Source organism: Squalius cephalus (genome assembly GCF_949319135.1).
Source record: "Squalius cephalus genome assembly, chromosome: 19".
In the NCBI taxonomy this organism is placed as follows: Eukaryota; Metazoa; Chordata; class Actinopteri; order Cypriniformes; family Leuciscidae; genus Squalius; species Squalius cephalus.
Window position 1 is genome coordinate 30,002,917 of NC_137140.1, and position 25,290 is coordinate 30,028,206.

The window sequence follows — 25,290 nt, forward strand, 5'->3', positions numbered from 1 at the left end:
AAAACAATGCAAGCATAGCAAAATATCTAGCACAGTAGGCATTGCATCTTCGACAAGTGCAAGGGATTTTCATCTAAATTGAGCACACAGCTATTTAGAAAATTTGTGAAATAAATCAATTGTGAACTATTGAGCACAGATAATATAATATAATTAATATAATATTCAGGGTCACATTAATCAATTCCTCAACAACTCAGACCTGTATGTCAAAGGCAGGCGGGGTCGGAGGTATTGTGACATCATGTCAATCAAATACCCCAAAACCAATCAGCGCAGTCCAACAAGTTCTGAGGTTCGTGATTGGTTTCCTTGACTCAGACAAATCATGAGTCTCGGAACTTGTTGGGCTGCGCTGATTGGCTGACTGACTGGTCGGTCCAGCTGATGGCAGCAGAGCAGAGGCGCAAGTAGTGTTGACAACGCCGCCTTGGATCTCTTCTCTCTTTTTTAATTTATTTCCTAAAGGTTATTTATTTGGAAAGAACAAAGCGAATCCGGAGGAAAGGAAAGACATGTCTTAATGTATTTCATACGTAAGTGTACTTCCTTGTTTAAGCTTGAGGGAAAGCTGTTAGCCGGTTAGCGTTAGCTGTCAGTGTTTACACACCGAGAGCAGCGAGCAAAACTCACTATTTTATCGACATCTTGTACATTTGCTTCTAATATGTCATGTTCACTAGAAGAAAACCTATGTTATCTGTATTAAAGAAAATGTGAAGGGACGAAAGCCCAGCCCAGGCGTTATTTACCTGCACCGCGCGAGCACGCGCAACATGTCAGATGCACGCGTCCTCCTGCACGCGCAGTATCATTTATTTATTTTATTTTTTTAAGTAAATAAATTACTGACTTTTTTTTTTGTACAAACTTTTTCCGGTAGGTAACAAACACACTAACGCACTTTGCACGCTCTTATCTCTTATTCGTTATTATCTGCAGTTACATTTGCACTCACATTTCCCAAGGTGTCATCAGTCAGGGGAAACTGCAAACAAGCTATGCTTGATATTGAATAACACAGTGCCATAATTATTTTTGTCTTTTGGGTAACAGCTATTAAAAGTAAATAAGTATTTAGCTATTCTGAAATATGAAACCGTTGTTTTGATACCAGTGGTGGAATTTTAAATTAAGTCCAGAACATTCGTTGCGTCTCCTGTGTACAATTTTTGAGTTACAGATTTATTTGATTAAATTTTAATAAAGTCACAAAATAAAGTATGATATGCAATGCAATTCATGCTATCCATTATTAGACACCTTCTGCTTCATTATTAATCTTTTATTTTCTTTCTATTGTTTATTATTAATGAAATATAAATTATTATGCAGCTGTAATCTATTTTTATCTGGAAAAACTTTTGAGCTACTGTACTGTTAAGACTTGAAATGCTAGTTCTCGCTTTAGAATGAATGGATGTTAAGTAAAAAGCATTCAACATATCAGTGTTCATCTATGCAAATGATACTCAATTAAGTTACAGTAAAGGTGAAACTGTTGTTTCATGTTGAATAGATAGTGTAGCGGTTTAATGTTGTTGTGTGTTTTTCTTTAGAGACTCACAAATGGTAGCACTGTGATTCATTAGAAAAATGTGAATATCTTGGTTAATACACTGCATCTCAAATAGTATAGAGTAAAATATGGGATGATGGGATCATTTAAAAAAGGTAAGAGGTTTAGAGCATCATTCTCATATGCTGTCATATCTCTGAGAGTATTGAAGTTGAAAAGAAACACCCTGAATTTGGGCCGACAAGTTTAAAGCAAAACTTCAAGCCCATTTGTTGGTTTGTAATGAAAAGGTTCTGTTTTGTTTTGCAGCTGTGTCTGATCCATGTGCCAGTCAGCTGAAGCATGCTGGAAAAATGCAGCCCATAACCAGAAGAGATGCCGGAGTCTGGCATCAGACGAGGAGCCTACTCTACAAAAACCTGCTGATCAAATGGAGGACCAAACAACAGAGTCTCCAGGTGCCTTTCATCTGTCACTCACACGCTTTCTTTTCCCTTCCTGTAGGGGCAAATCTGTTGCACTATTAAAGCATTTGCACGTTGTCTATTCTGTGCGCTGGTATTGAACTCCTTCAGTAAGTGCTTCTCAAGGGGTGCTTGAAGTGTCCATTTGAATCTGTTAAAGCCACCATGAAATCAACTGACAATTTTTATTTTGTATTGAATATTACAGTATTTATTATAAATGATTTATCAGTGCATAGCCTTGTTTTTTTTATTTTTTTTATTCATGTGCCTTTGTGATTTTAATCAAAATAACTTGCTCTCCTTAGCAGGAGAGCAATCGATTCCCAATGGACAAATTCATGTCCTTCCCTTCATTTGTTCTTGTTCGGGCAGACGTTTCATTCGGATATGTCACAAAAGGGGAGAAAAGACTATCATGTATCATTTTACTTCAGGAGGATTTGTCTTTTACTAAGTGAATGTACTTTTTATAATCATCTGCTAAATGAGCAATCTAAAATTCCAATTACCCAGACTGCTTTATAAAACCCGCTCCATCTGGATGAAATCCTCTTCTATCCTCTTCTTACTGACTCTTTACAGCCCAGCAGGATTTTTATTCTCTGTTTTGATCCGGAAAGTGAAAAGGAAACATCCTACGTCCATCATAAATCCAACTTCTTTACCCATTTTCTTCTGTTCATGTGGTCATGTATTTTTTTTAAGGTAACTTTGTTAAATGTATGTTTAATGCCTCTCTGCTTTGTTTCGTGAAAGGTCACGTAAGAGTCTTTCAGAATTAAAAGGCTGTTAATGGATTGGTGTTCTTCCATAGTTCATGCCGTCAATAATACTTTTAAACCGACTTCGTAAAAGGAAGCTTGTCATGATCCATTATGGAAAGTGGTTAGAAATAGAACAAAATGAACTGTTATGGAGTAGTCATGGTTGGGCTTTTTTCCAGTAAGTGTCATCTCTGTATTGATTTTCTTGGAGGTGGAGATGCTGAAGCTAGTTGTATTGTGCTGAGTTCTTGGGTGTAGTAGGCTTCATGCTTGTAGGTCAAACTTATTCAGTCAGTATATGTGTATATATCAGACACGGATACTGCTCTTTCCCGTGTTTGATGTGTTTTGTGTGTTTTTCGTGACATTCACACTGAAAACCAATGCTGCCACTCAGTGGGAGTAACCGCAGTCACTCCGACCGACGGTGACGTCATGTGATGTGTCGTGATGCTTTGATGTCAAAGCTGAATTTTCAGCACCATTACTCCAGTCTTCAGTGTCACATGATCCTTTAAAAAATCATTCTAATATGCTGATTTGTTGCTCAAGTAACATTTTTTTTTATTATTATTAATGTTAAAAACAGTTGCGCTACTTTATAGTTTAGTGGGAGCTGTGATGCATTTTGTCAGGATTTTTTAATGAATCGAAAGATCAAAAGAAAGAATCAGATTTTTTTTTTCTCAATTTTAGTTGTATCCATTAAAAAAAAAAAGAAAAACTTTACTATTGAATGGTAGTAAATCTGCAAAAACAGATTTATAATAGTCTGATCTGTTTCAAGGGAGGTAATAGCCATTTTTTCCCACCAGAATCCAGAATTCCGGGGAGACGTGCAATCATGAAATCAATGACTTTTTTCAGTGTGGTCTTAAAATGAAATTGCCATGACCTTTTGCAACAAACATTATAGTGAGCGCCCTCCAGGCACATTAAAAGCTAAACTCATGTCATGGTCTAGCAAATGAACCCAGAGGGATGATCCCTCGCTGGCACTCATGTATTAATGGCCTCCTAAGGCAGTAAATCAGGAGCTGTAGCTTAGAGAACATGACAGTATGACAATAGTTTTTCTGAATTGCCTCTTCTAATTTAAGTTTACATCAGGTATATACAGGACACTATAAAAATATTTTGTAGGATATTTATTTATTTATTTATTATTAGTATTTTCAATATTAAATGGTTAATTTATATATAATTTATATATATATATATATAATTTATATTATTCTTTTTAGAACAGTATTTTTCCTGCCACAATTGCCTGTCAAATTTGAAGTGTTCCTCTTCTCTCTTTGCAGGAGCTGATCTTGCCTTTGCTCCTCCTGGGCCTCCTGATCCTCATCAGCACCCTCAACCCTCATGTCTCGTACGGCAGTATCAGCACTAAGGAGCTGGAGTATGAACGGGACCTGCCACTCAAAGGTCTTGGCTACACCCCCATCAACAATGTCACCAATCACATCATGGAAGAGGTTGCACGGGAACTGCGTAAGGCACATTTATTGGTCTTTCTTTAAAAAATGGTTTTTAAAAGCCTCATTTTAAGCAAACCTCTAACTAGCATTGCATGGTATATGTGGTATGTTATTGAATGCTTTGCTAATTTATGATGAAGCAGCGTTGACACTGATAGTAAAGTAGAGCACTTACTGTGAATATTTGTTTCTTGGTGTTGATTCCTCAGCTATGAATGAGCGATTAGATATGTTCTCCACTGAGGAAGACTTGGAGAATGCCAGTCTCTATGAACCTGATGGCTATGTGGGAGTGGTCTTCTTGGATTCAATGTCGTACCGCCTGCGATTCCCATACAGCCAGCTTCCTCTGCCTAGTGACTTCACTGAATCAATAAGTGAGAATCACTTAACACTGATGACATAAATCCACAGCATCCATGACACTCTATTTAGCTTCTTCTTTGGTTAAATGGCGACTGGCTTTTTGATGCAAATGACATTCAGTTTATTACCATTTAATCTGTAATGAAGAAACTGTTAAAGAAATAACACTTATGACTGTTTTTTTTTTCTCTGGTCCACAGCAAGCTGTTACACAAACTATGTCAACTGCCGTGCCGCCAACTACTGGTATTCTGGATTCGTACGGCTGCAGTCTCTCATTGATGCTGCCATTATACAGGTTTGAAATACCATGGATGAATAATGTATTGGTATTTAAGTATTGTAGCTGTAATAAGCAGCGTGTGCATCTGCCTGCTGAAGTCTGGGATAAACGTACGCCACTGTTCAAAAGTTTAGGGTTTTGAGCGGCAATGTTTGAATAATAATTATTTTTTTAAATTTTCCAATTCTCACCCAGGCTGCATTTATTGGATCAAAAATACAGTAAAACTGTAATATTGTGAAATATTTTTACAATCTATAAGAACTGTTTTCTATTTTAATATATTTTAAAATATTATGTATTCCTGTGATGGCAAAGCTGAATTTTTAGCAGCCATTACTCCAGTCACACAAAACTTCAGAAATCATTCCAATATGCGGATTTGGTGCTCAAGAAATATTTCTTTTTATTATTATCAATGTTGAAACCTTTTGTGGAAACCTTTTTTTTTTCAGTATTCTTTAATGAATAGAAAGTTCTAGGAGGAAATATAAGGTACCTGGTGAGCTCTGAGACCACTTTTGTTTCAATAATAACTGCTTCATTCTTCTGCAGTTGAAGACCAAACGCCCGGTGTGGAACGAATTAAAAGTGCATGCAGTGATGATGGGACATCCAGGTTCAGTGGAGGTCCAGAAGTTCCCTCACGCCCTGATCTCCATCTACCTAGTGCTGGCATTTACACCCTTTGTGTCCTTCCTCATTGTCAATGTGGCTGCTGAAAAAGAGCAGCGGCTGAAAGACACAATGAGCATGATGGGACTGTATGACTCTGCCTTTTGGTAAGTGTGTCTACTGCAGAACCTGACATGAAAGAATTGTAATTCATAGCTAGTTTAAATATTGTAAAAATGGTCAGTTTGTAAAGTTCTCTTTTGCTTTCTTTAGGCTTTCATGGGGCCTTCTCTATGCCGCACTAGTGACGACCATGTCCATTCTCATGGCTGTTATAGCAACCTGCACGCCCCTGTTCTCCAACAGCAACTTCTTTGTCATCTTCCTCCTCATTTTCCTCTATGGAATATCTTCCGTGAGTCCTAGCAACCCCTCTGTCACATCCAGTGACGGTCTGAACAATAGCGACTTTAGAGAGGGCAAAGCTATTTAAATGGGTGTGCACTCATTTGGCCTCATGTCTCCATTTCCTCCCACAGTGAGAGTAGCCATGTTAATGATGGGCTGATCTTCAACTTCATACTGAATGTTATTCATTTTCGTTTTCCAAGGCTAAATTGCTTTCAGCTGCGTTGGTTTTCTTTTGCATCAGGGCGTGTTACTGTTCTGGAAAAATATCTGACAAAATGCAAATCACTTCATTTAAGCTTGAATGTATTTATGAAAATATGCCATTTTATTAGTCACAAAGTTGTTTCAGAATTAAAGAATTTTTTTTTTTCCAAGTCAGCGTGAAACTGCATTTGCAAGTGTTTTTCATAATGTGATGTTTCTGAATGGAGCAGATATACAACGATTGCAAAATGCAGGGCAGGTCTTGGTTTTATCCGTTGGGGTGATTGTATCCTGAAAAGTGGGGCCTATGTGACTGATTAGATTATGAGGACATGCACTGAACACAATAAGACCAGGAATCTTTAAGTTTATGTTGACTTTTTTTTCTACTTCTCAATCCCACAGATTTTCTTCTCCTTCATGTTGACCCCTTTGTTTAAGAAGCCCAAGTTTGCGAGTACAGTGGGCTCCATGCTCACTGTGGTGTTTGGATGTCTGTCTCTTTTCACTGTGCTGATGAGAGATTTCCCCCAGTCAGCTGTTTGGCTCCTCTGCCTTCTGTCCCCCAGCGCCTTCTCTATCGGCATTGCCCAGGTAACACACTTTTACACAAACATGCTCTATTGTATAACAGCGATCTCCTAGGTTATAGGACCGTTTGCCAAGAAACGCATATGAGAACAGTGATGAGTGTATATATGTGTATGTGTATATACTTTTTTTTTTAAGAAAGTAATACTTTTATTCTGTAAAGGATGCATTGAATTGGTCAAAAGTGATCAATTCAGTTAAATTTCAAATATATGCTGTTAATTAGAAATTTCAATTTATAAAATCCTGAAAAAATTTGTAACACTGTTTTCCACTGTTTCTTGGCAACCAAATCAGCACATTAGAATGATTTCCAAAGGATCATTTGACATTGAAGACATTGGTGTATGGCTGCCGAAAATGTTGCTTATATTTTAAAAATAAATTAAAATGGAAAACGGTTGTTTTAAATTTGAATATTTCACAACCGTATTTACTGTATTTTGATCAATTAAATGCAGCCTTAATGAACATAAAAAAATTTAGTGTTAGTGTATACATAAAATAAAATGTATATTATGGCACTATTTTTGTGTGTATGTGTAGGTGGTGTATCTGGAAGCTCAGGGGGACGGCGCAGTGTTCTCCACTCTGGGCATTGGTCCTCACGCCCTCTATGTTCCCATGGTCATGCTGTTCTTGGACTGCATTCTCTACCTACTTATAGCCATTTACCTGGACCAAGTGCTACCAGGTGACAACTAGAGTCAAAGCGTTTTGCATAAACTGGGGGTCTTCATGGGTCATATTGCAAATCCCACAACATAAAATTCATACATTGTGTGGATACACTAAAGAATATTTGTTAGTATTTGTTATTTGTTAGTCATCATTTTACTGAGATGGAGGCGTTTTGTGAGCTTCTCACTTACATGTCCATTTCTTCCTTCAGGCGAGTTTGGCACAAGGCGCTCAGTGCTGTACTTCCTACAGCCATCCTATTGGTCAAAGCGGAGGAAGCGCTATGTGGAGGTGAGCTCTGTGTACGAGGGCGAGGTGAACGGAACCCCTGTGACTGATGAATCGGTGGAGGCGGTTTCTCCTGAGTTTAGAGGCAAAGAGGTTATCAGGTACGGACTTTACTCCTAAAATGGCCAATGTCTATTTTAATTTATTAAAATAGACATTGGCACATTAATCAATAGGGGCTCTCCTATCAATCGACTGCAGATCGGTATCGGCTGATAATTACATTCTCTGACTAGTCTTAGTCACTTAATTTGACCAATCTCACGAACCGATCGCAATTTAATTACGTAAAACCGTTAAAAAAAACCCAAAAAAACGAATGAGGCTTTTGCACGATGTTCTGCATTGTAACCATGGATTGCAGAAGTGTGGGGGCCACCGCATTATATTCAGTCAAACACTCTGTTCACTTGTTTGGAGAGGTTTTGGACTTTTGATTAAAAAGGCTACCATGGTTCCAGATGCCATAACTTTTGATTTGTATAAGATATCAACACAATATTTGGCCTAGATGCAGTTGACATGATTGTGAACAAGTCCAAACTTGACTATACGACCTTATGTCAAGCATGAATAATAACAAAATAAATCAATACATTGCATCAATTTTTGGGGGTTTTCTCAGCGGTGTTGAGCATAGAACCTCCAAATATGATCAAAATCTATTTTGTTTTCTATGTTTCTATCAAATGAGACCATGTAATATTTTTTTTTTTTTTTCTTCTTGCTAGAGTTATAAGCCATTTGAGATGTGAAATCATTAAAAATGCTTTCAGTGTTAACAGTGCTTACACATCACTTATATAAAGCTTAAAGGATCAGGATCGGTATCGGCCGATCATGATGACTAGAAATCGGTAATAGGTATCTGCTGCAAAAATCCTGATCGGAACATTGCTATCAAATGACCTCAATTAAAATATTTTACTAAAATAAATTATTAAAGATCCATGTCCCCCTGATTATTTCATGAATTTTTATTTTATTTCAGTAAAGGTATTTTTTATCTAGAAACTACATTGGCCAGTCAGTGTTGGTGGAAAAATACAATATATATATATATATGAATGAATGAATGTTGTTGTAATATGTTGTACCTTGGTATTCTGAAATCAGACCAGCGAAGTGATTTAGGGAGCAGTTTGGGAAATGGAGCACTGTTTTTAGAGCTGATGTTAAAAGCCTTCAAAATCCTTAGAATAGATTTGGACTTGAAGAGAGCTGGCTTGCAGCCAGAATGACCATTTAACATCCATCACATGCTTTCTGTGTTTATATTTTTACTCTTGTTAGGATCTGTAATATCCGTAAAATCTACAGAGAGAAAGACACCAAAGTGGAGGCTTTGAGAGGTGAGACTTCCCACCTGTGTCCAAATCGTGACACTTCTGTTTTTACACTTGGTCAGTATTTATGGATTTTAGGACTAAATTGCTTGTATACTGCAGGTAAAATGCTAAGTCAACACAAAATGCCATTTGCAATCCATTATACGTTTATTGTACTGGTATTATATTGTATTGTATATTGGTACTAGTTGCATTATGACTAGAGACTTCTGGTTCTGACGTATAGGTGTATGTTTTGTGTTCTATTTTTGATCTAAAGGTTTGACTTTTGACATCTATGAGGGTCAGATCACAGCCCTGCTGGGTCACAGTGGAGCAGGAAAATCCACCCTCATGAACATCCTGTGTGGCATCTGCCCCCCTACAGAAGGTTATTATGTGATGCATAGATGCTAGTTTTGAAAATTACTTTTTTATAAACACATTTACCTCTACCTGAGTACCTGAAAAAGATTAAATGTTGTACTACTGCCACACACTCTGTTATTGTGTGTTTTACGCGTAGGCACAGCAACCATCTATGGCTCTCCAGTGGCCGAGATCGCAGAGGGGGCCGAGATGAAACAGCTGGTTGGTATATGCCCCCAGTTCAACATCATCTTTGATGTCCTCACTGTAGAGGAACACCTGAGGATCTTTGCTGCCATCAAAGGGATCCTGCCCTCTGATATTGACGGTGAGGTAGGAACTCCCAGTGGATCTAGAGACATCAGCTGACTTCATGTTGTATGGGAAATTCAAAAGCAAACCATTCACCAAGAGAGCTGATTTGACATCAACTCCACCCTGCATATTTATATTTTATTCATCATAGAGTGAAACAGTGACCATACACTTTTCAGTGTTCTTGGTTCTAGAAGTATTTTTTCCCATTGTTTTTCTCCATAGGTACCGTTACCGTTTTTGAAAGAAGTCTCTTGTGTTAACCGAGGCTGCGTTTTTATTTTATTTTTCCCCCCCATCAAAAATACAGTAAAACAGCAATATGTAAATGTGTAATAATATTACAATTTAAAATAACTGTTCTATTTTAATATATTTTCTTTTAATATATTTATAATTCTTCTGATGGCAAACTAAATTATCAGCGTCAGCTCTCTTGTGTCTTCAGTGTCACATGATTCTTCAGAATTATTTCTAATATTCTGATTTGCTGCTCAAGAACCATTTCTTCTTATCAGTGTTGAAAACTGTCTTTACTCTCACTTGTGATCAATTTAATACAGCCTTACTGAATAAAAGTATTAATTTTTCAACAACACTTCTTTTTTTACTGACCACAAACCTTTGAATGGTAGTGCATTAAAAAAATGCAATAAATCCAGCTTCATCCAGTTTGCATAATATTTTTTTTATAGTATTGCATAATGTCATTTCTGGTTTAAATTATCTCTCTTTTTAAGGTGAAGAAGGTTCTAAAGGATCTGGATTTGGAAAAGATTATGGATGCCCAGGCGAAGAACCTGAGTGGAGGCCAGAAGAGGAAGCTCTCTGTGGGCATAGCAGTTCTCGGAGACCCAAAGGTAAATGTCTGACCACTTATACCTTGATCCATTTGCTTATCCCCCTCCATCGATGTCTGTCTTTTTGCTTATGAATCAGGTACTCCTCCTTGATGAGCCTACGGCTGGTATGGACCCAGTGTCTCGGCACCAGGTTTGGTCCCTACTGAAGAGCCGTAAAGCAGGCAGAGTTACTGTACTCAGCACTCATTACATGGATGAGGCAGATATACTTGCAGGTACTTTTCTCATTTTTCTCTTCTCTTCCATCAGTCATCTCCGTTTCAATCTCACAAACCTCTGTGCATTTTCTGTCACTCAGATCGTAAAGCTGTCATCTCTCAAGGACAGCTGAAATGTGTTGGTTCCTCTTTGTACTTGAAGACCAAATGTGGGGTTGGCTACCATCTCAGGTCAGTTCTATGTTAAGAATTTTTTTTTTCTTTTTTTCTTTGTCACCCAGGACATTACTACATTAACGTTGTTGTTGTAAACCTCCTGTAGAATGTCTGTGACTGAAGGCTGTGAGGTGGACAACATCACATCACTGGTCAAGAATCATGTTCCCAAGGCTCAGTTGTCAAGGCAGCAAGAGGCTGAGCTTACATTCACGTTGCCTTTCGAGAGCATGGACACTTTCCCAGGTCTTGTTTCTATTTGCCCTCATGTCACCATCTGCTATCTGCCATGCTGCCATATGCCCTGCGGAGCAACAGATTGTGTCATGCTGTCACCAGGACTGTGGTGGCGTTTTATTGGGGCAGTTTTATTTAATTTTATATAGATTTATTGTCTGTAGTGTTGTTATACTAAGTCTGTGATGTTAGTTGAGTGTTTACTTCAAGCTTAGTTTGATGTACTCATCTTCATGTCAATCCAAACCTGCATTACTTTCTTTTGTCTAGCCCAAGGTGTGTGATGTTTTTCACTCATTATATAAACCTGAATGTTTTTTGAAAATGATTTGTTCCATTGAAGAAACAATATCATGTGGGTTTGGAATGACATGAGGGTTATTAGTAAATGATGATATATATAATTTTTTTTTTTTTTTTTTTTTTTTTTTCATCTGAACTTGGATTATTTTAGGAATGCTTTTGGTGTTTGTGATTAGTTATCTTGTTCATTAAGCATTTGTACTCTAAAAATATTAACAAATTCTATGGTTCCTTCCTACTCCTCATGACTTTCACTCATGTTGCATTTCAGGGCTATTTGCAGAGCTAGACTGTCGACCTGACCTGGGTATCATTAACTATGGCGTCTCCATGACAACGTTAGAGGATGTATTCCTGCGTCTAGAGGCAGAAGCAGAGGTGGATCAGGCTGGTAAGATAACCACCTACCTAAACCGCTTCCAACCATCACACTTCAAAATAAAATGGAAGAAAACGGGTCAGTGTTACAATGAACCAGCATAGTGAAGTGCTCAAGATGTATAACACCCACTCTATCTGTGTGTTCCTTCACTGGTAGACTACAGTGTGTTTAACCAGGATAAAGTGGAAGAAGAGGGAGACTCATACTCTCTGGATGACACGGACCAGAGGCTGCTGACGTTTTCAGACAGCAGGCAGGATGCAGTAACCGGTCATGTCTTGTGGAGGCAGCAGTTTAGCACGGTGGCCTGGCTGCACATGCTCAACCTGCAGAGAGAGAGAAAACCTATTATATACAAGTGAGCAAATGCTAACAAGTACTAGCTGATTATGTTTCAATTTCAGAAACACGCATACATTTGCTGCACGCTCTTGTATTTTAGAGTGTATAAATAAAGCCTGTACGGTTTAATTCTTGCAGCAGAGCTGATATGCATGCACTGGTAACCGTGTATATTATAATAATAATAATTATAATAATAATAATAATAATAATAATAATAATAATAATATTCACTACTGTTCAGAAGTTTGTAAAGAAGTTATTTTGCTGTGATCAAATGACGCTGAAGAGAAATTCAGCTTTGCCATCACAGGAATATATTAATTTTAAAATATCTTAAATAAAATACTTAAATTGTAATAATTCAATATTTTAAGAGATTTGCATAAGAGCATAAGAGATTAGTTTTAAAAACATTAAAATATCTTACTGTGCCCAAACTTTTGCATTATATTTATATGGAACGTGACCCTAGACCATACTCAAAGCCATACTATTACAGTTGATGGGGATTGGGGGAAGTAAAGGTTCCTAATGAACCATAAAAGTATCTTAATTATCCATATGACTCAGGAGTTATACATAGACAAAAGTCACACTATTTCTATTATTTTCCTGTTGATCACTGTGAAGCTGCTTTGAAACAGTCTGTATTGTAAGTGCTATACAAATAAGGGTGACTTGACACTTTTCTCTTTTCTCTTTTGCTCAGTTTGACGCTGTTCCTGGTTTTCTTGTGTGCAATGCTGATTCTGTCTGTGGCCACAGGAAACATTCAGATTCATTCTCCTGAAAGACTGTTGTCACCTATATACCTGCTGCGCCCCAACGAGGCTCCTCATAAATACACCAGCAGCCTGCTTGTGCAAAACTCCACCTGTCAGTAACACTTCATACATATAAAGCTTGTTTGAGGACATTTCAAGGCATTGTTTTTGTTCAAATTGATTTGATGCAGATTTGACTTGTTTAATGTGAAGTATGTGTGTTGTGGTAGATTCTGACCTGTCAGGGTTCATCCACAATCTGGAGTCTCAGGACATTAAAGTGGAAATGATGAAAAAACCAGACTACATGTCTGCTGCACCTGTCAGCGCCGCCATCAACGTGACTGGATCCGGTAAGGTGAGTGAGAGAATTTCTTATCAGTACAATTGGATAATCTCTCTACACTTTTACACTCCATAGTAATGGATGGATTTTTTTTTATAAAATGTTTTTTCTATTGAAAAATGATTTAAACTGTTGGTGTTGTTTACAAAAAGTTATTTTCCTTCCTGTCTTCTCTCGCTGTATCTCTTTGTGTGAATTCCAGGATTTTACCTACATTTTAGCGTTTAACAGTACCACCGTGCACTCCTTGCCCATGGCTGTCAATGTGCTCAGTAACGCCCTCCTAAGGGGCTTTAACGGCACGGGACGCATTAGAACATGGACTAAACCTTTTGACTATGTAAGTGCAGTGCATTAATACGCTGACGTTATTGCACAGACACTACTATGGTTTCTTGCGAGTGTCTATATCTGTATTCTGTCTGCATTTTAGCAAATCCCAGATAGGACGTCCTACGCCCTGGTTTACATTGAGGCTGTGATTCTTGGGATGCTGGCTGCTGGGATGCCAGCCTACTTTGCAATGGACCACACAAGAGACAGAGAGGTACATATGTAGGTTGTAACTTCATATAGTAATGGTTTGGCTTTTTTTTTTTTTTAAGTTTGGGGTCTGTGTGGGTACTTGGGTACTTTTTATTCAGCAATGATGTATTAACTTGATCAAAAATGACAAACTTGCATGTTGTTTCAAATAAATTCAGCGTTTCCATCACAGGAATACATTTTCTGTTTTCTAAAAATGCTATTTTAAAATGCAGTTATTTTAAAATATAATACTATTTCACAATATTAGTTTTTTTTTTTTTTTTTTTTACTGACCTTCCGACCCCTTACCCATGATCACTTTAATAATTTGAGGGTGCTGTAAAAGCTTAATTTTATCAGAATGTCCCTACAATAATACTTCAGTTGTTATACATTGAATGCAACCACTGTGTTTTTACTGTATTTGTATCAGTTGAAGTGTCGCTCGACCCTGAGGATCTCTGGTCTTGTTCCTTCGGCGTACTGGTGTGGTCAGGCAGCGATTGATGTCCCTTTCTATTATCTCATCTTAACCTGTATGACCAGCACCCTGTTTGCCTTTCATTCTACAAACCTGCTTACTTCTCATAATATCATGTCTGTGGTAAGAAAACGCTTCACCTTACAGCGATTTGCTGCCACTAGACTTTTTGTAACACAGAAGTTGTTGAAGCTTTAAAAACAGAGCAGACAACTCAATAAATGTCTTTTCTCCATTTTCAGGCTCTGTGTCTGATTGGCTTTTCTCCAGCCATGATTCTCTTCACATACTGCGTGTCCTTTATGTTTGTCAGAGTCCAGAGCAATAGGGACTTCTTCTCAGTGGTGTCCATGATGGTAAGTAATAATAGTTTAATATTCATATGGAAAAACTGAAATATCAAAATATCAGGCCATTTTGAAATTTGTAATTATGAATTAACTGGAAACTAATTAACTACAAAAAAATATGGGAATGCCTATTGTAAATTATAGTTTTAATTATATAATTGTATTATATAGTCATTGTTCTAGGGGTGTGTAAACTCTGAAAATGATCTTTCAAATGTATGAGGGTATTAAAGCTTTTTTTTTTTTTTTTTTTTTTTTTTTTTGGTCCATAGTTGTGTGTGGTTTCTGCATCCATAGTCCAGCTGGCTCTTGTGAATGAAAATCCTGGTGTCGCTCGTCTCCTGCACAATGCACTGTGTTTCTTCAGTCCACTTTACCCTCTTATGGGCTGCCTTAACTGCATTACCATGGTAACACTCTAAGGACTTCATCTATTCAGTGTTTGAGAGCATGGATTAAATGCAGTCAATTGTGACTTGTAAATTGAGCCTTATATTTGTTGAAATGTCTTGTGCATTCTAGGCCACCTTCCTTCAGTCCCCTCATGATGATGATTTCCTGTGGAAGAACCTCTTCATCTCTGTTGTGGCTGTAAGTTAAATATGATTTTACATTCTCAAAGTCTGTTATACAGCTGTCTTTAACGCTGAATCTTTGTTGTGGTTTCCATAGCCGTACATCCAGTGTATCCTGCTGCTCTTCACCCTGAGATGTCTGGAGATCAGATATGGAGGGAAGACCATGAAAAATGACCAGCTCTGCAGGTCTGACTTCATAAACTAAATGTCTAAATACATTTTTACCAAAGCCTCCAATCAGGAGTAACGTTTGGAATAACATCTATGAGCTCCATTACATCTGTGAGCTCATGTTTTGCCTGATTCATGAGAATTTTTTTATACAAATATTGATGCAATTATTTATATCCCATGATACTGTTCCAGAATATTAACATTTAAACAGGGATGAGCTATGAAATCATTTTGCTGGTTTGTTGTACAGTTACACTACCATTCACACGAATAAAGTACAATTTAAAATATAATCAAATATAAAACGGCTATTTTAAATTGTTGTTTCTCAATATTATTGCTTTTACAAATAAATGCAGCCTTCTTGAGCTGGTTTAAAAAAATAAAAACATAAAAAAATCTTACTGACCAACTTTTACTGACCCAAACTTTTTTAACTCTAGTGTACTTAAGTAGTTTAGTACATAATTTAAAGGGGTCATATAATGTCATTTTTGTACAAGCTAATATGATTCTTTAGGGTCTAAATTAAAAGTTTGTAATATACTTTAATTAAAAATTCTCATTAGTATTGTAAGAAAACACTCATTTTACCTGGTAAAAAACAGCTCTGTTTTCAGCACGCCATTTGAGTGCATGGCTCTTTAAATGATAATGAGCTTTGCTCACCCCGCCCCTCTGCTCTGTGCGTACACCGTTTCTAACACAATAACACATAACCATAACGCGTTGTTTATTATAAACATGGGATTATGAATTATATTGAGAACTCATACATAGAAAACATGCCGTAATGTATGTTACCCTGAGTGTAAAAATAGCCGCATTCATCGTGAAGCGTGCAGCAAGCGATTTGCAAAGATTAATATAAATATTAATATAAAGGTTAATAAAACGTTACACTCACTCACTTCTTCTGGAGGTGCAGCAGGAACACGAATAGTTGGTACCGATCCTTTTTTCAGGAGCAGCTTCTTAGTAAAACCAGCTTTATACTGATCCTCGTTTGTAAAGCAGTCTGGTGAAATGATTCGCGCAAACATGAAAGCATTGATGTTGTGAGTAATATTCCCTTCGAAAACAAACTCAGCCACTGCGTCTTCAGCTTTATTACACCCAAGAACACCACAATCGCTTAGACGCCATTCTACTCAGTGCTCCAGCTATCAGCAATGAACGCGCCGGTTGGCGGGGGCTATGATTGACAGCTCGCTCACGAGGGCGTGAGGCCGGGTCTGTGTTGAAACGCTGCTGTCAATCAACCATCGTGGGAGGGGCGTCGATTTTGTGACGTCACAAAATCGAACAGCTTGATTCAGGAGAGGGGGAAACATATAAGAAGATTTTTAAAAAACCACTGGATGGATTTTTATCATTTTATGATGGTTGTGTACAGGCACTGCCAACACACATTTCAGTATAATCAACTTGTAAAAGTGCGTGTACCATTATATGACCCCTTTAAATATTAATCATAAGTTCAAACCAATGCACAACTTTTCAGTGTTGCTTCCTATACACATTTGAAGGCTGTTTATTAGATCAATAAAGGTAGATATCATATTAAGTGAATAAGTGATTTTATGTGGAGCTTATGACCTATTAAGTTGAATTGCATTATAAGAACATGTGGTTCAAACATTTTCAGTACCAAGTCTAAGTAGTAGTTACTAAGCACATTGTGTGAATGTTCTAATTTAAGTGCGACCTCATGAATGACTGGTGCAACCCTATCCAAGATCATTAAGAAATGGAGCTTGATCTCTGAACTTTGTGTTCTAAAGGATTTCCTCCCAAGCAAAGAGCAAAGCTCAGCGGAACCCAGAGGAGAGCGTGAGTGAGGATGAGGATGTTCAGATGGAGAAAGCTCGAGTGAAGGAGGCGTTGACCTGTCAGTGCTGTGAGGAGGTACACCTCACTTGTCTATAAATCTTTTGTCACAAATCTCACTGTTGTCTAACAACATTTGAATATGGAGAAATAAAACTTTTTCTTTTCTTTTTTTCAGAAACCAGTAGTGGTGGTGAGTAACCTCAGGAAACAGTACAAAGGCAAGAGGGAGGCCTTCTCACTCAACAAGAGAAGGAAAGTGGCCACTAAGAACATCTCCTTCTGTGTTCGCAAAGGTAGAATTTTCCTTGATTTGTTGTACTGTAATAATGATGTTAGAGAGAGCAAGCGGATGTTAATGAAAAAGACCTGTTCTCAGGTGAGGTTTTGGGTCTGCTGGGACCAAATGGAGCAGGAAAGAGCACTATCATGCACATGCTGTCTGGAGACACTGAACCCAATGCTGGACAGGTTTGTGCTCAAAGTTTAGCTGGTTATGAGTTATTTTGAACATGAGGCTGACTATAGTTTGATACTGACTATAGTTTGATACTGATTTTTAGATTCTGATGGGAGATTATGGCACAGACTTCCAGCCAGTGGAGAACCCCTTGGAGCATGTAGGGTACTGTCCTCAGGTGAACCCTCTGTGGCCTAGAATCACTCTACAGGAGCACCTGGAGATCTATGCTGCCATCAAGGGGCTGCATAAACGTGATATCCCAAACATCATTAAGCGGTACAAAATCGTCTTTTTAAAAAATATATTTTAAGGCACAACTTTTGCATTTTCATTTTACATTTACGCTACCATTCAAAGGTTTGAGGTTGGTTAGCTTTTTTTAAGTGTTTTTGAAAGAAGTCTCTTATGCTCACCAAAGCTGCTTTTATTTGATTAAAGTAAAAAATAAATGTTTTAAAGAAATATGCAATTTAAAGTAACTGTTTATTATACTATTTTAATATATCTAAAATATAATTATTTCCTGTAATGGCAAAGCTGAATTTTGCAAAGCTGAATCATTACTCCTCATTTAATTAATAGAAAGTTCAAATGAACATGAAATAAAAATCTTTTGTAAGATTTTAAATGTCTTCACTGATCATCACCTTTGATAATTTTGCTAAAAAGAAAAAAGGAAAAATACTTACAGGCCCCAAACATTTTACTCCAGAAATTTAAATTATTTTATTATTATTATTATTATTATTATTATTATTATTATATTCAAATTTCATTTTAATTTTATTTTAGTGACTCAAATTAAAGCATTTTTATTGACTGTCTAGTAGTGTAATGCTGTGACTCTGACCTGACCATTACTGCAAATTATTCAAGGGAATAAAATGTAAAAGAACATTGTCATGGAACAAAAAAAAGAAGATAAATGCACTTTTGTAGCCCATTAAGAGCGATTTATGGCTGGAAAATGTTAAATTCACCAGCCTTTGGCAGATCTATTTTGTCACTGCTTATGAATATGACCATTTGTCTATCACACAAATTATACAGTATGACCACCATGGCCATTTTTAAGTATTGTGTGGGCTGTCTTTACAGTGTTGTGAGTGCTCTAGAGCTAAAGGATCATCTTTACAAACAGGCAAAAAACTTGTCTGCAGGGCTAAAGAGGAAGGTAAGTCAAAAATATAATTCAGTATAGAAAATTGAAAACCATACTTTGTCATGTACTTTAGGCTTATTTTTTGTATTTTTCATGCTAGTTGTGCTTTGCACTAAGCATGCTGGGAAATCCTCAGATAGTTCTGTTGGACGAACCATCTACAGGGATGGATCCCAAATCAAAACAGCGCATGTGGTAATTTACTACACTAAATTTCTGTCCCCTGTTTTAGTCTTTGTATTGTGCATACTGTGATACATATAGTCATTTTAATAAACGTGTAGATATAAAACAGAGGGCTGCAAAAATAAACATTCAGTGGTTCATTCCAATAGGAGGGCAATCCGTGCAGCTTTTAAGAACAAACAGCGAGGGGCTCTTTTGACCACCCACTACATGGAAGAGGCGGAGGCTGTGTGTGACCGTGTAGCCATCATGGTTTCTGGTCAGCTGAGGTGAGAGGCTGGGACAGATAAATGCATCAGTTAATGATGACAGGCATTGTCAAGCTAGTTCCTCGCTTTAACATAGATATATTGAGAATTTGGAGGAAGCAAGTAAAGCAGAAAAGAAAGCATGTAACATTTGATGTTGCCCCCTGCAGGTGTATTGGCTCAATTCAGCACTTGAAGGGGAAGTTTGGGAGAGGCTACAGCCTAGAGATTAATCTCAGGGAGGAGCTCACAGGTCTTCAGCAGGTAGCACTGTTGCACAAAGAGATACTGAAGATATTTCCCCATGCTGCTCGTCAGGACAGGTGAGACGTGTCTGCTTTGGATTAGAAATGAAATGACTCTTGGGAGAAAAAAAAGTCAAACTGAATGATAGTGAAGCACTAAATTTAAAATGTATGACATAAAAGTAGAATGTAAAACATCTGGGAGTTAGAAGGTTTATTATTATTTTTTTTTTATGTCTTGAATCTTTGCAGTTTTGCCACTCTGATGGTGTATAAAATCCCAATGGAAGATGTGAAGTCACTAGCCAAGTCCTTTGCCCAGTTGGAAAGTGGTAAGAAATGGACCCCATAATAACCAGAGGTTTTGTGAAGAGTTAAAAATACAATTTTGATCGTTCACCTTTGTCTTCACAGCTAAACAGAACTTTCACTTTGAAGAGTACAACTTCTCCCAGTCAACCCTTGAACAAGTATGTCACTATTGGATCTCCTTTAAAAATACTGCAAAAAATATATATTTATTTGAAAAACAAACTAACATTTTATTAGGATTTTTGCTTCAAAAATATGCCAGTACGGGCATCACTTGATTCGTCCTGGTTAACTACTTCACTAAAACGCTCCCACATGGTACTGGTACTTTTCTTTACTTACTTTTTTTGTTTTTAATTCTCCTTTTTGAGAATTTGCATCCATTGCTGCTTACACTAGTAAGAATGCGTTATACCATAAATGCGTATCTTAAAGGAGAACTCCGGTCAATTTTAACATTGAGCTCATTTTTTTTGTAAATTTGGAGTGCTGTCAGTACAGAGAACAATGACAAAAATCGGTGTTGCCTACATCGTGTTATCCTCTTTTTAAAATTTGCACCCTGTTGACTTCAATGGGGCAAGTTTTAAACCTGCTTTTAGCCTCTTAACATCCTTGATGTGTCATTACAAGTGCCCAGCCATGTGAGTGATTCCTTTAGAGTGAACGCGAGTGAATCTGACTGCAGTAGATGTGCAAGATATTAATAAAAGTTTCGGAAGGTAATGATTCAGATTGATCTTGGCACAGCTACTAGAAGACAGACGGTTTGCTCACGTCACATCTACGTCGTCGAGCTCAGTTTGAGTCTGCGCAGTACGCTGGACCCCCAGGAAGTAAGATTTTCTAATTGGCTTCACTTTGTCTCCGTTGAATCCAATGGGGTCGCTGTGTCCATTTCTTTTACTGTCTATGGAAATAACATCACTTTTATTCATATCTTTCACATCTACTGCAGTCAGATTCACAGTGTTCACTCTGAAGGAATCACTCGCATGGCTGGGCACTTGTAATGACACATCAAGGATGTTAAGAGGCTAAAAGCAGGTTTAAAACTTGCCCCATTGAAGTCAACAGGGTGCAAATTTTAAAAAGAGGATAACACGATGTAGGCAACACCGATTTTTGTCGTTGTTCTCTGTATTGACAGCACTCCAAATTTACCAAAAAAATGTTAAATGTTAAAATTGACCGGAGTTCTCCTTTAGTCAGAGTCTGCAAATTAATGCCTGAAGAAAAAAACTTTTATATTTCCAACCTAATGTTGGAAAACACTTTTATCAGAATAATTTATATACATTTTTAAGTTAAGCAATTTCTGATAGTTTTTTTTTTTTCCTTTGGATTTTATATAATGACCACTAGGAGGTGCTCAAGGCATGTTTTCCTTGATTGGTTTTTCCTGAAGAGTTATACATTGTTGTTGAAACCAAAAGTAAAAAAGTGACGCACGTTTGTTGCTTTTTACCATGAAATGACAGTTCTGTGTCATTTAAAATCAACACATTAATGATTTATCTCTCATCCACCTGTGAGACAACCAAAATTAATTTGAATGTAATTTATTACTTGGCCTACCCGAGCCGCGTGTTATCCGTGGAGAAAACTACATCACTAATCCTCATATTTTAAGTGTGAGAGCTTGAATAAACAAAATAATAACTTGTGTTGTATGGAGCAGAGCAGATGCTTTCAGTTCATAATTGTAGCGCTCATTGTCCAACTGAACTAAATTATTTTTATTTCTATAAAAAAAGCAAAACAACAGTGGGGGTAGTGCCCACGGTGGGCAAGTAATGTAATCGTGTACTGCCGAACACCTTGTAACACCAAGCCTATGTCAGTGAAGTAAGAAAAAGTAGTCTTAAATTCATCTGAGAAGATATTATTATACAAGACATTTTTAATTAGAAAACGAGGCAAAGATATGAAAAAATAGTTAGGATTTTTGTTGTATTTATCTGTCTGTTTACATGGACATACCATAGTTAATTGTATTACTTTGACATCGTGTACCTGTTTTTCAGGTTTTCATGGAGTTTGCTAAAGAGCAGGAGAAAGAAGAAGAGGAAGTCGGATCGCTTAGCACGACATTTCAATGGAAGAGACTGAGACAGGATGGGCCTATATCCATCAATCACGCTGACAGCATAGTACACCAGCTATGAGCCGATCCTGTCCTGCCTTCCCTGAAGCGTTGTGCCCCTTTCTCTCTGTCTCTCTCTTTCTATCACTCCGCATGTGCCGTCCTTTGCCTTAAGAGCCATAAACTGATGGGACACTCAGGACAATAGAGTGTGGAGACTCCTGTGGCCACTAGCACACATACGTGTGGGCTGTGATACTCGCTTTGGCTCTGGTACTGGCACTTGCTCAGATATGATCTGACACACAACTCGCGTGTCAGCTGTAGATGCCGAGCTAGACTTGGCAGTTCTTTTTTTTTTATGAAGATATTTTATTTTTTAAATTCAAACTTCTTATACCTTCTTTTCACCCATTGTTGTGCATCATGCTCACATTCTGTTGCGTCAAAATACACTACTTCAGTCACTGGGAAATTAGTTGCATGGAGCGGGTTCCACATTATCGAAGCGGTACCAAAGTCTCACTCACATCGACACCAATACAGTGCTTTTTGGTGTCTGTAGCATGGGATATAAACTTGTGTATGTACAGCTATATAACTTAATTATCTATGTGTACTGTTGTAAGGTAAATTTTCAGACAGGAGAATCTCATTATGGCTGTGTGCAAATTGTCAGGCAGCATTAACACTGAGATTTACCAGCATGCAGTGGGCTGCTCTCGATTCTTGTAACCCTTTTTAGGGTGGAGTGGCCCTGCCGGTGCATGAAGCCTCTTCTGTCTCTGCTGCACCCGGGAGATCTCCTAGACTCCTTTCTAAAACACCAGCACGTTTTTCAGGCTTTCACACAGAGCTCTCCAAAGAAAAACAGGGCTAAGCACTCACAGCAATCTAGCGAGTGGGTTGAAATCAAGACGATGAAGAGCTTCTCTCTGTCATCCCTTTTCCATCCCGTCGTCAGGTGGCCTTCCTATAGGAGCAGTTTAAACGTTTAAAACCAGTAGCTTGCTCACAATACGTTCTATACCATGTAGCACTCCAGATTAGTTGCAAACTGCTGAGTGGTCTTTTATTTGATTGTGTTTTTTTTTAATGAAAGCAACAATGCTTTATGAACCGTGAGCACTGAATGTACAGTGGATCTTTTTGCTGACTTTTCATGGTGAGCCATGGGATGTGGATTAAGGATCCAGTTTAAGTCTTCACTTTTTAAAAGATTTGAAAGACTTTTGGGCTCATTTTAAGTTGGTTGGTTCTTGCTTAAGAGGGTTAATCTTTTTTTTTATCTTTTGGAAAATTTTTGATTAAACAAAAATGATTAAATGATCACCTCTCTATTTTATGTAAGTGAAATCCATAAATTGATTTCTCTGTAGTGCAAAGGACCGCATTGGTGAATACTATACCTTTCACAAATGAATCAAATACAAAAATGTCTAAACTACTTTTTTTTTTTTCATTATTAATGGGTAATACTTTTAATTAAATAAGGTTCTATGCATTAGTTAATGCAGTAGCTGGTGTGGAATAACAACAGTTACTTTCACAGCATTATCATGTATGTTCATTTTTTATATATACATATATTCCTGACAATGTTTTTTTGTAACATTTTATGTTTAAATAATGTTTTATGACCCAAACATGCATTAACTAATGTTAACTAATAGAAGATTATTGTAAAGTATTACCAATTAAAGTTATTCTTTATTAGCGAGAGTGAGCTACCATTCTCATTTCTCTCTTCATGTTGGTTGAAGTATTTAAGCTGATACACCAATGTGTTCTGCTCTCAACTGAAAGTGTCCTAGTTTCAGAACTCTGCAAACACTCGGTGCATATTTCTGGTGAGTTTCTGATATTCCTTTGTCTTGTAGATGTTTCCTTATCCAGCTCCTAGCGATGCTGATCCAGAACCGTATGTTGTTGGCATAAAGAACTCTGTCCCAAGTGCTGGTTCTCTTGTTGGTATAACTTCTGAAAGATGTTTGCTAGATGTTTCATGGTTACCCTTGAACAAATCTGTTGTAGATTAAGTTTTTGGATTATACTCTGTTTGAAATGTATAGGTACTTTTTCATTTTCTGGACATTTAACCCTAGTTGAATGTGAAACGGTGTATAAAGTGTTGTGTGGAGCGGTCCGCAAAAATTGTAATCAACGCCAAGTTGGCGAGTTATGTGGACAACCTGCATTTTATTTTTTGGCTTCATCTTCCTGAGTTTGATTTACAGCAAATCAAACTCTTGTTGTCTATTTTTAGAGACACTCAATGCAACTTACGTAGCATTTAAAGTATCGCAAAGTTTTTAAATGAACAACATTGTCTTTGAACCAGATTTTTTTTGGAAATAATGATGGCTGACACAGTGAATTTTTAGGGGGAGATAATTGTAATTTTTGCACAAATATAGCCTGTCATGTCAGTAATGTATTAAATTTTCTGTAATGTTTAACACTGACCAGTTTAGTCTACTGGACTGGGTTGGAATGGGATGATTATATTGAACACTCTCTAACATCTATTTAACCAATACCTTTATTTCCTCCAAAGTGCAATATATGAATACTTGTGCGTGTGAATAATTAATGCATTATGTAGATGGTGTCATTGCAAACTGCAATATTAATGTTGTCTCTCTTGTGATCTCAGATGTGTCTTGCAGTACAATGTAGCCACAAATCTATAATCTTTTAGAACGCTTTGCACTCTCTTCCCCTAGTGCCCATTTCCTGCCATTTGTATGCAAAAATTCTGTTTGAAAATAAATTGAATTCATGACGTTAATGTTTGGAATGTGAGTAAGTTGCACATATTTCACTAGAGTGTAATTTGATTTATTTAAGCCAGTTTTTCATCACTGAGATGGTTAAAACTCCTCCAATGGTTATTCTTCACCCTTTGTTCCACAAAAAGTACCACGAGGTTTGAAATAAATAGGGTGAAACTTGACGGCTGCGGATGCTGTTTTGCCTTATTTTAACCTTATGATCTCAGTGGAAAAAATTAATGTTTGAATTTTTGCTGTATGCTCTTCATTTACTACCCAAAATGCAGTGAGTGAGCTGACCGTCAACAGTTCAAATGCCTGTAAATCCAACCATGAAGAGTTGCAAGAGTTTCCCTTTCCTTATTTTCTGTGCAGAACAAGCTGTCGATTTGTTAGAACTATTTGGTGTTTGGTTTAGAGTTTTAACTGGCAGTGATGATAGGGTGGCCAGACTGGGTCTTGATCTTAGTGAATATGCATATTCACAAAGAATTCTTGCTTTTAGCGGCCCTCCTAAGAATTCCTAGCTAGGAGCTTTTGCTTAAAACCTGTTCACAAAACATTTTATGAGCAC

The 25,290-nt window shown here is 37.3% G+C and overlaps 1 protein-coding gene across 2 annotated transcripts; it reads left to right on the top strand.

Annotated features, from left to right (window-relative positions):
* Positions 1–365: 365 nt before the first annotated feature.
* abca5 (ATP-binding cassette, sub-family A (ABC1), member 5) lies at positions 366–24,542 on the top strand. Of its 2 annotated transcripts, none has more exons than XM_079850698.1 (39): positions 366–536; positions 1,829–1,977; positions 4,058–4,247; positions 4,444–4,611; positions 4,801–4,898; positions 5,439–5,665; positions 5,772–5,913; positions 6,519–6,707; positions 7,251–7,398; positions 7,597–7,774; positions 8,967–9,025; positions 9,282–9,392; positions 9,528–9,703; positions 10,426–10,545; positions 10,625–10,763; positions 10,847–10,937; positions 11,029–11,168; positions 11,734–11,853; positions 12,001–12,202; positions 12,899–13,065; positions 13,181–13,311; positions 13,502–13,639; positions 13,733–13,846; positions 14,261–14,431; positions 14,551–14,664; positions 14,931–15,068; positions 15,181–15,249; positions 15,331–15,422; positions 17,195–17,318; positions 17,419–17,536; positions 17,620–17,711; positions 17,804–17,979; positions 18,802–18,877; positions 18,966–19,060; positions 19,201–19,320; positions 19,470–19,622; positions 19,797–19,876; positions 19,959–20,014; positions 21,884–24,542. In XM_079850698.1, the coding sequence occupies exons 1-39, from the start codon at positions 524–526 to the stop codon at positions 22,022–22,024; spliced, it is 5,025 nt and encodes a 1,674-aa protein (XP_079706824.1). In that variant the 5' UTR covers positions 366–523; the 3' UTR covers positions 22,025–24,542. The 2 variants fall into 2 exon arrangements, with proteins under 2 accessions (XP_079706824.1, XP_079706825.1); XM_079850699.1 differs by having other exon boundaries at positions 13,184–13,311.
* The last annotated feature ends 748 nt before the right edge of the window (positions 24,543–25,290 follow it).

Bases quoted from the DNA above. Each gene is read 5' to 3' on its own strand.
- abca5 (XM_079850698.1), top strand. The intron at 9,704-10,425 runs GTAGGAACTCCC...TCTCTTTTTAAG, and splicing joins CCTCTGATATTGACGGTGAG to GTGAAGAAGGTTCTAAAGGA. The intron at 19,061-19,200 runs GTAATTTACTAC...TCATTCCAATAG, and splicing joins AAATCAAAACAGCGCATGTG to GAGGGCAATCCGTGCAGCTT.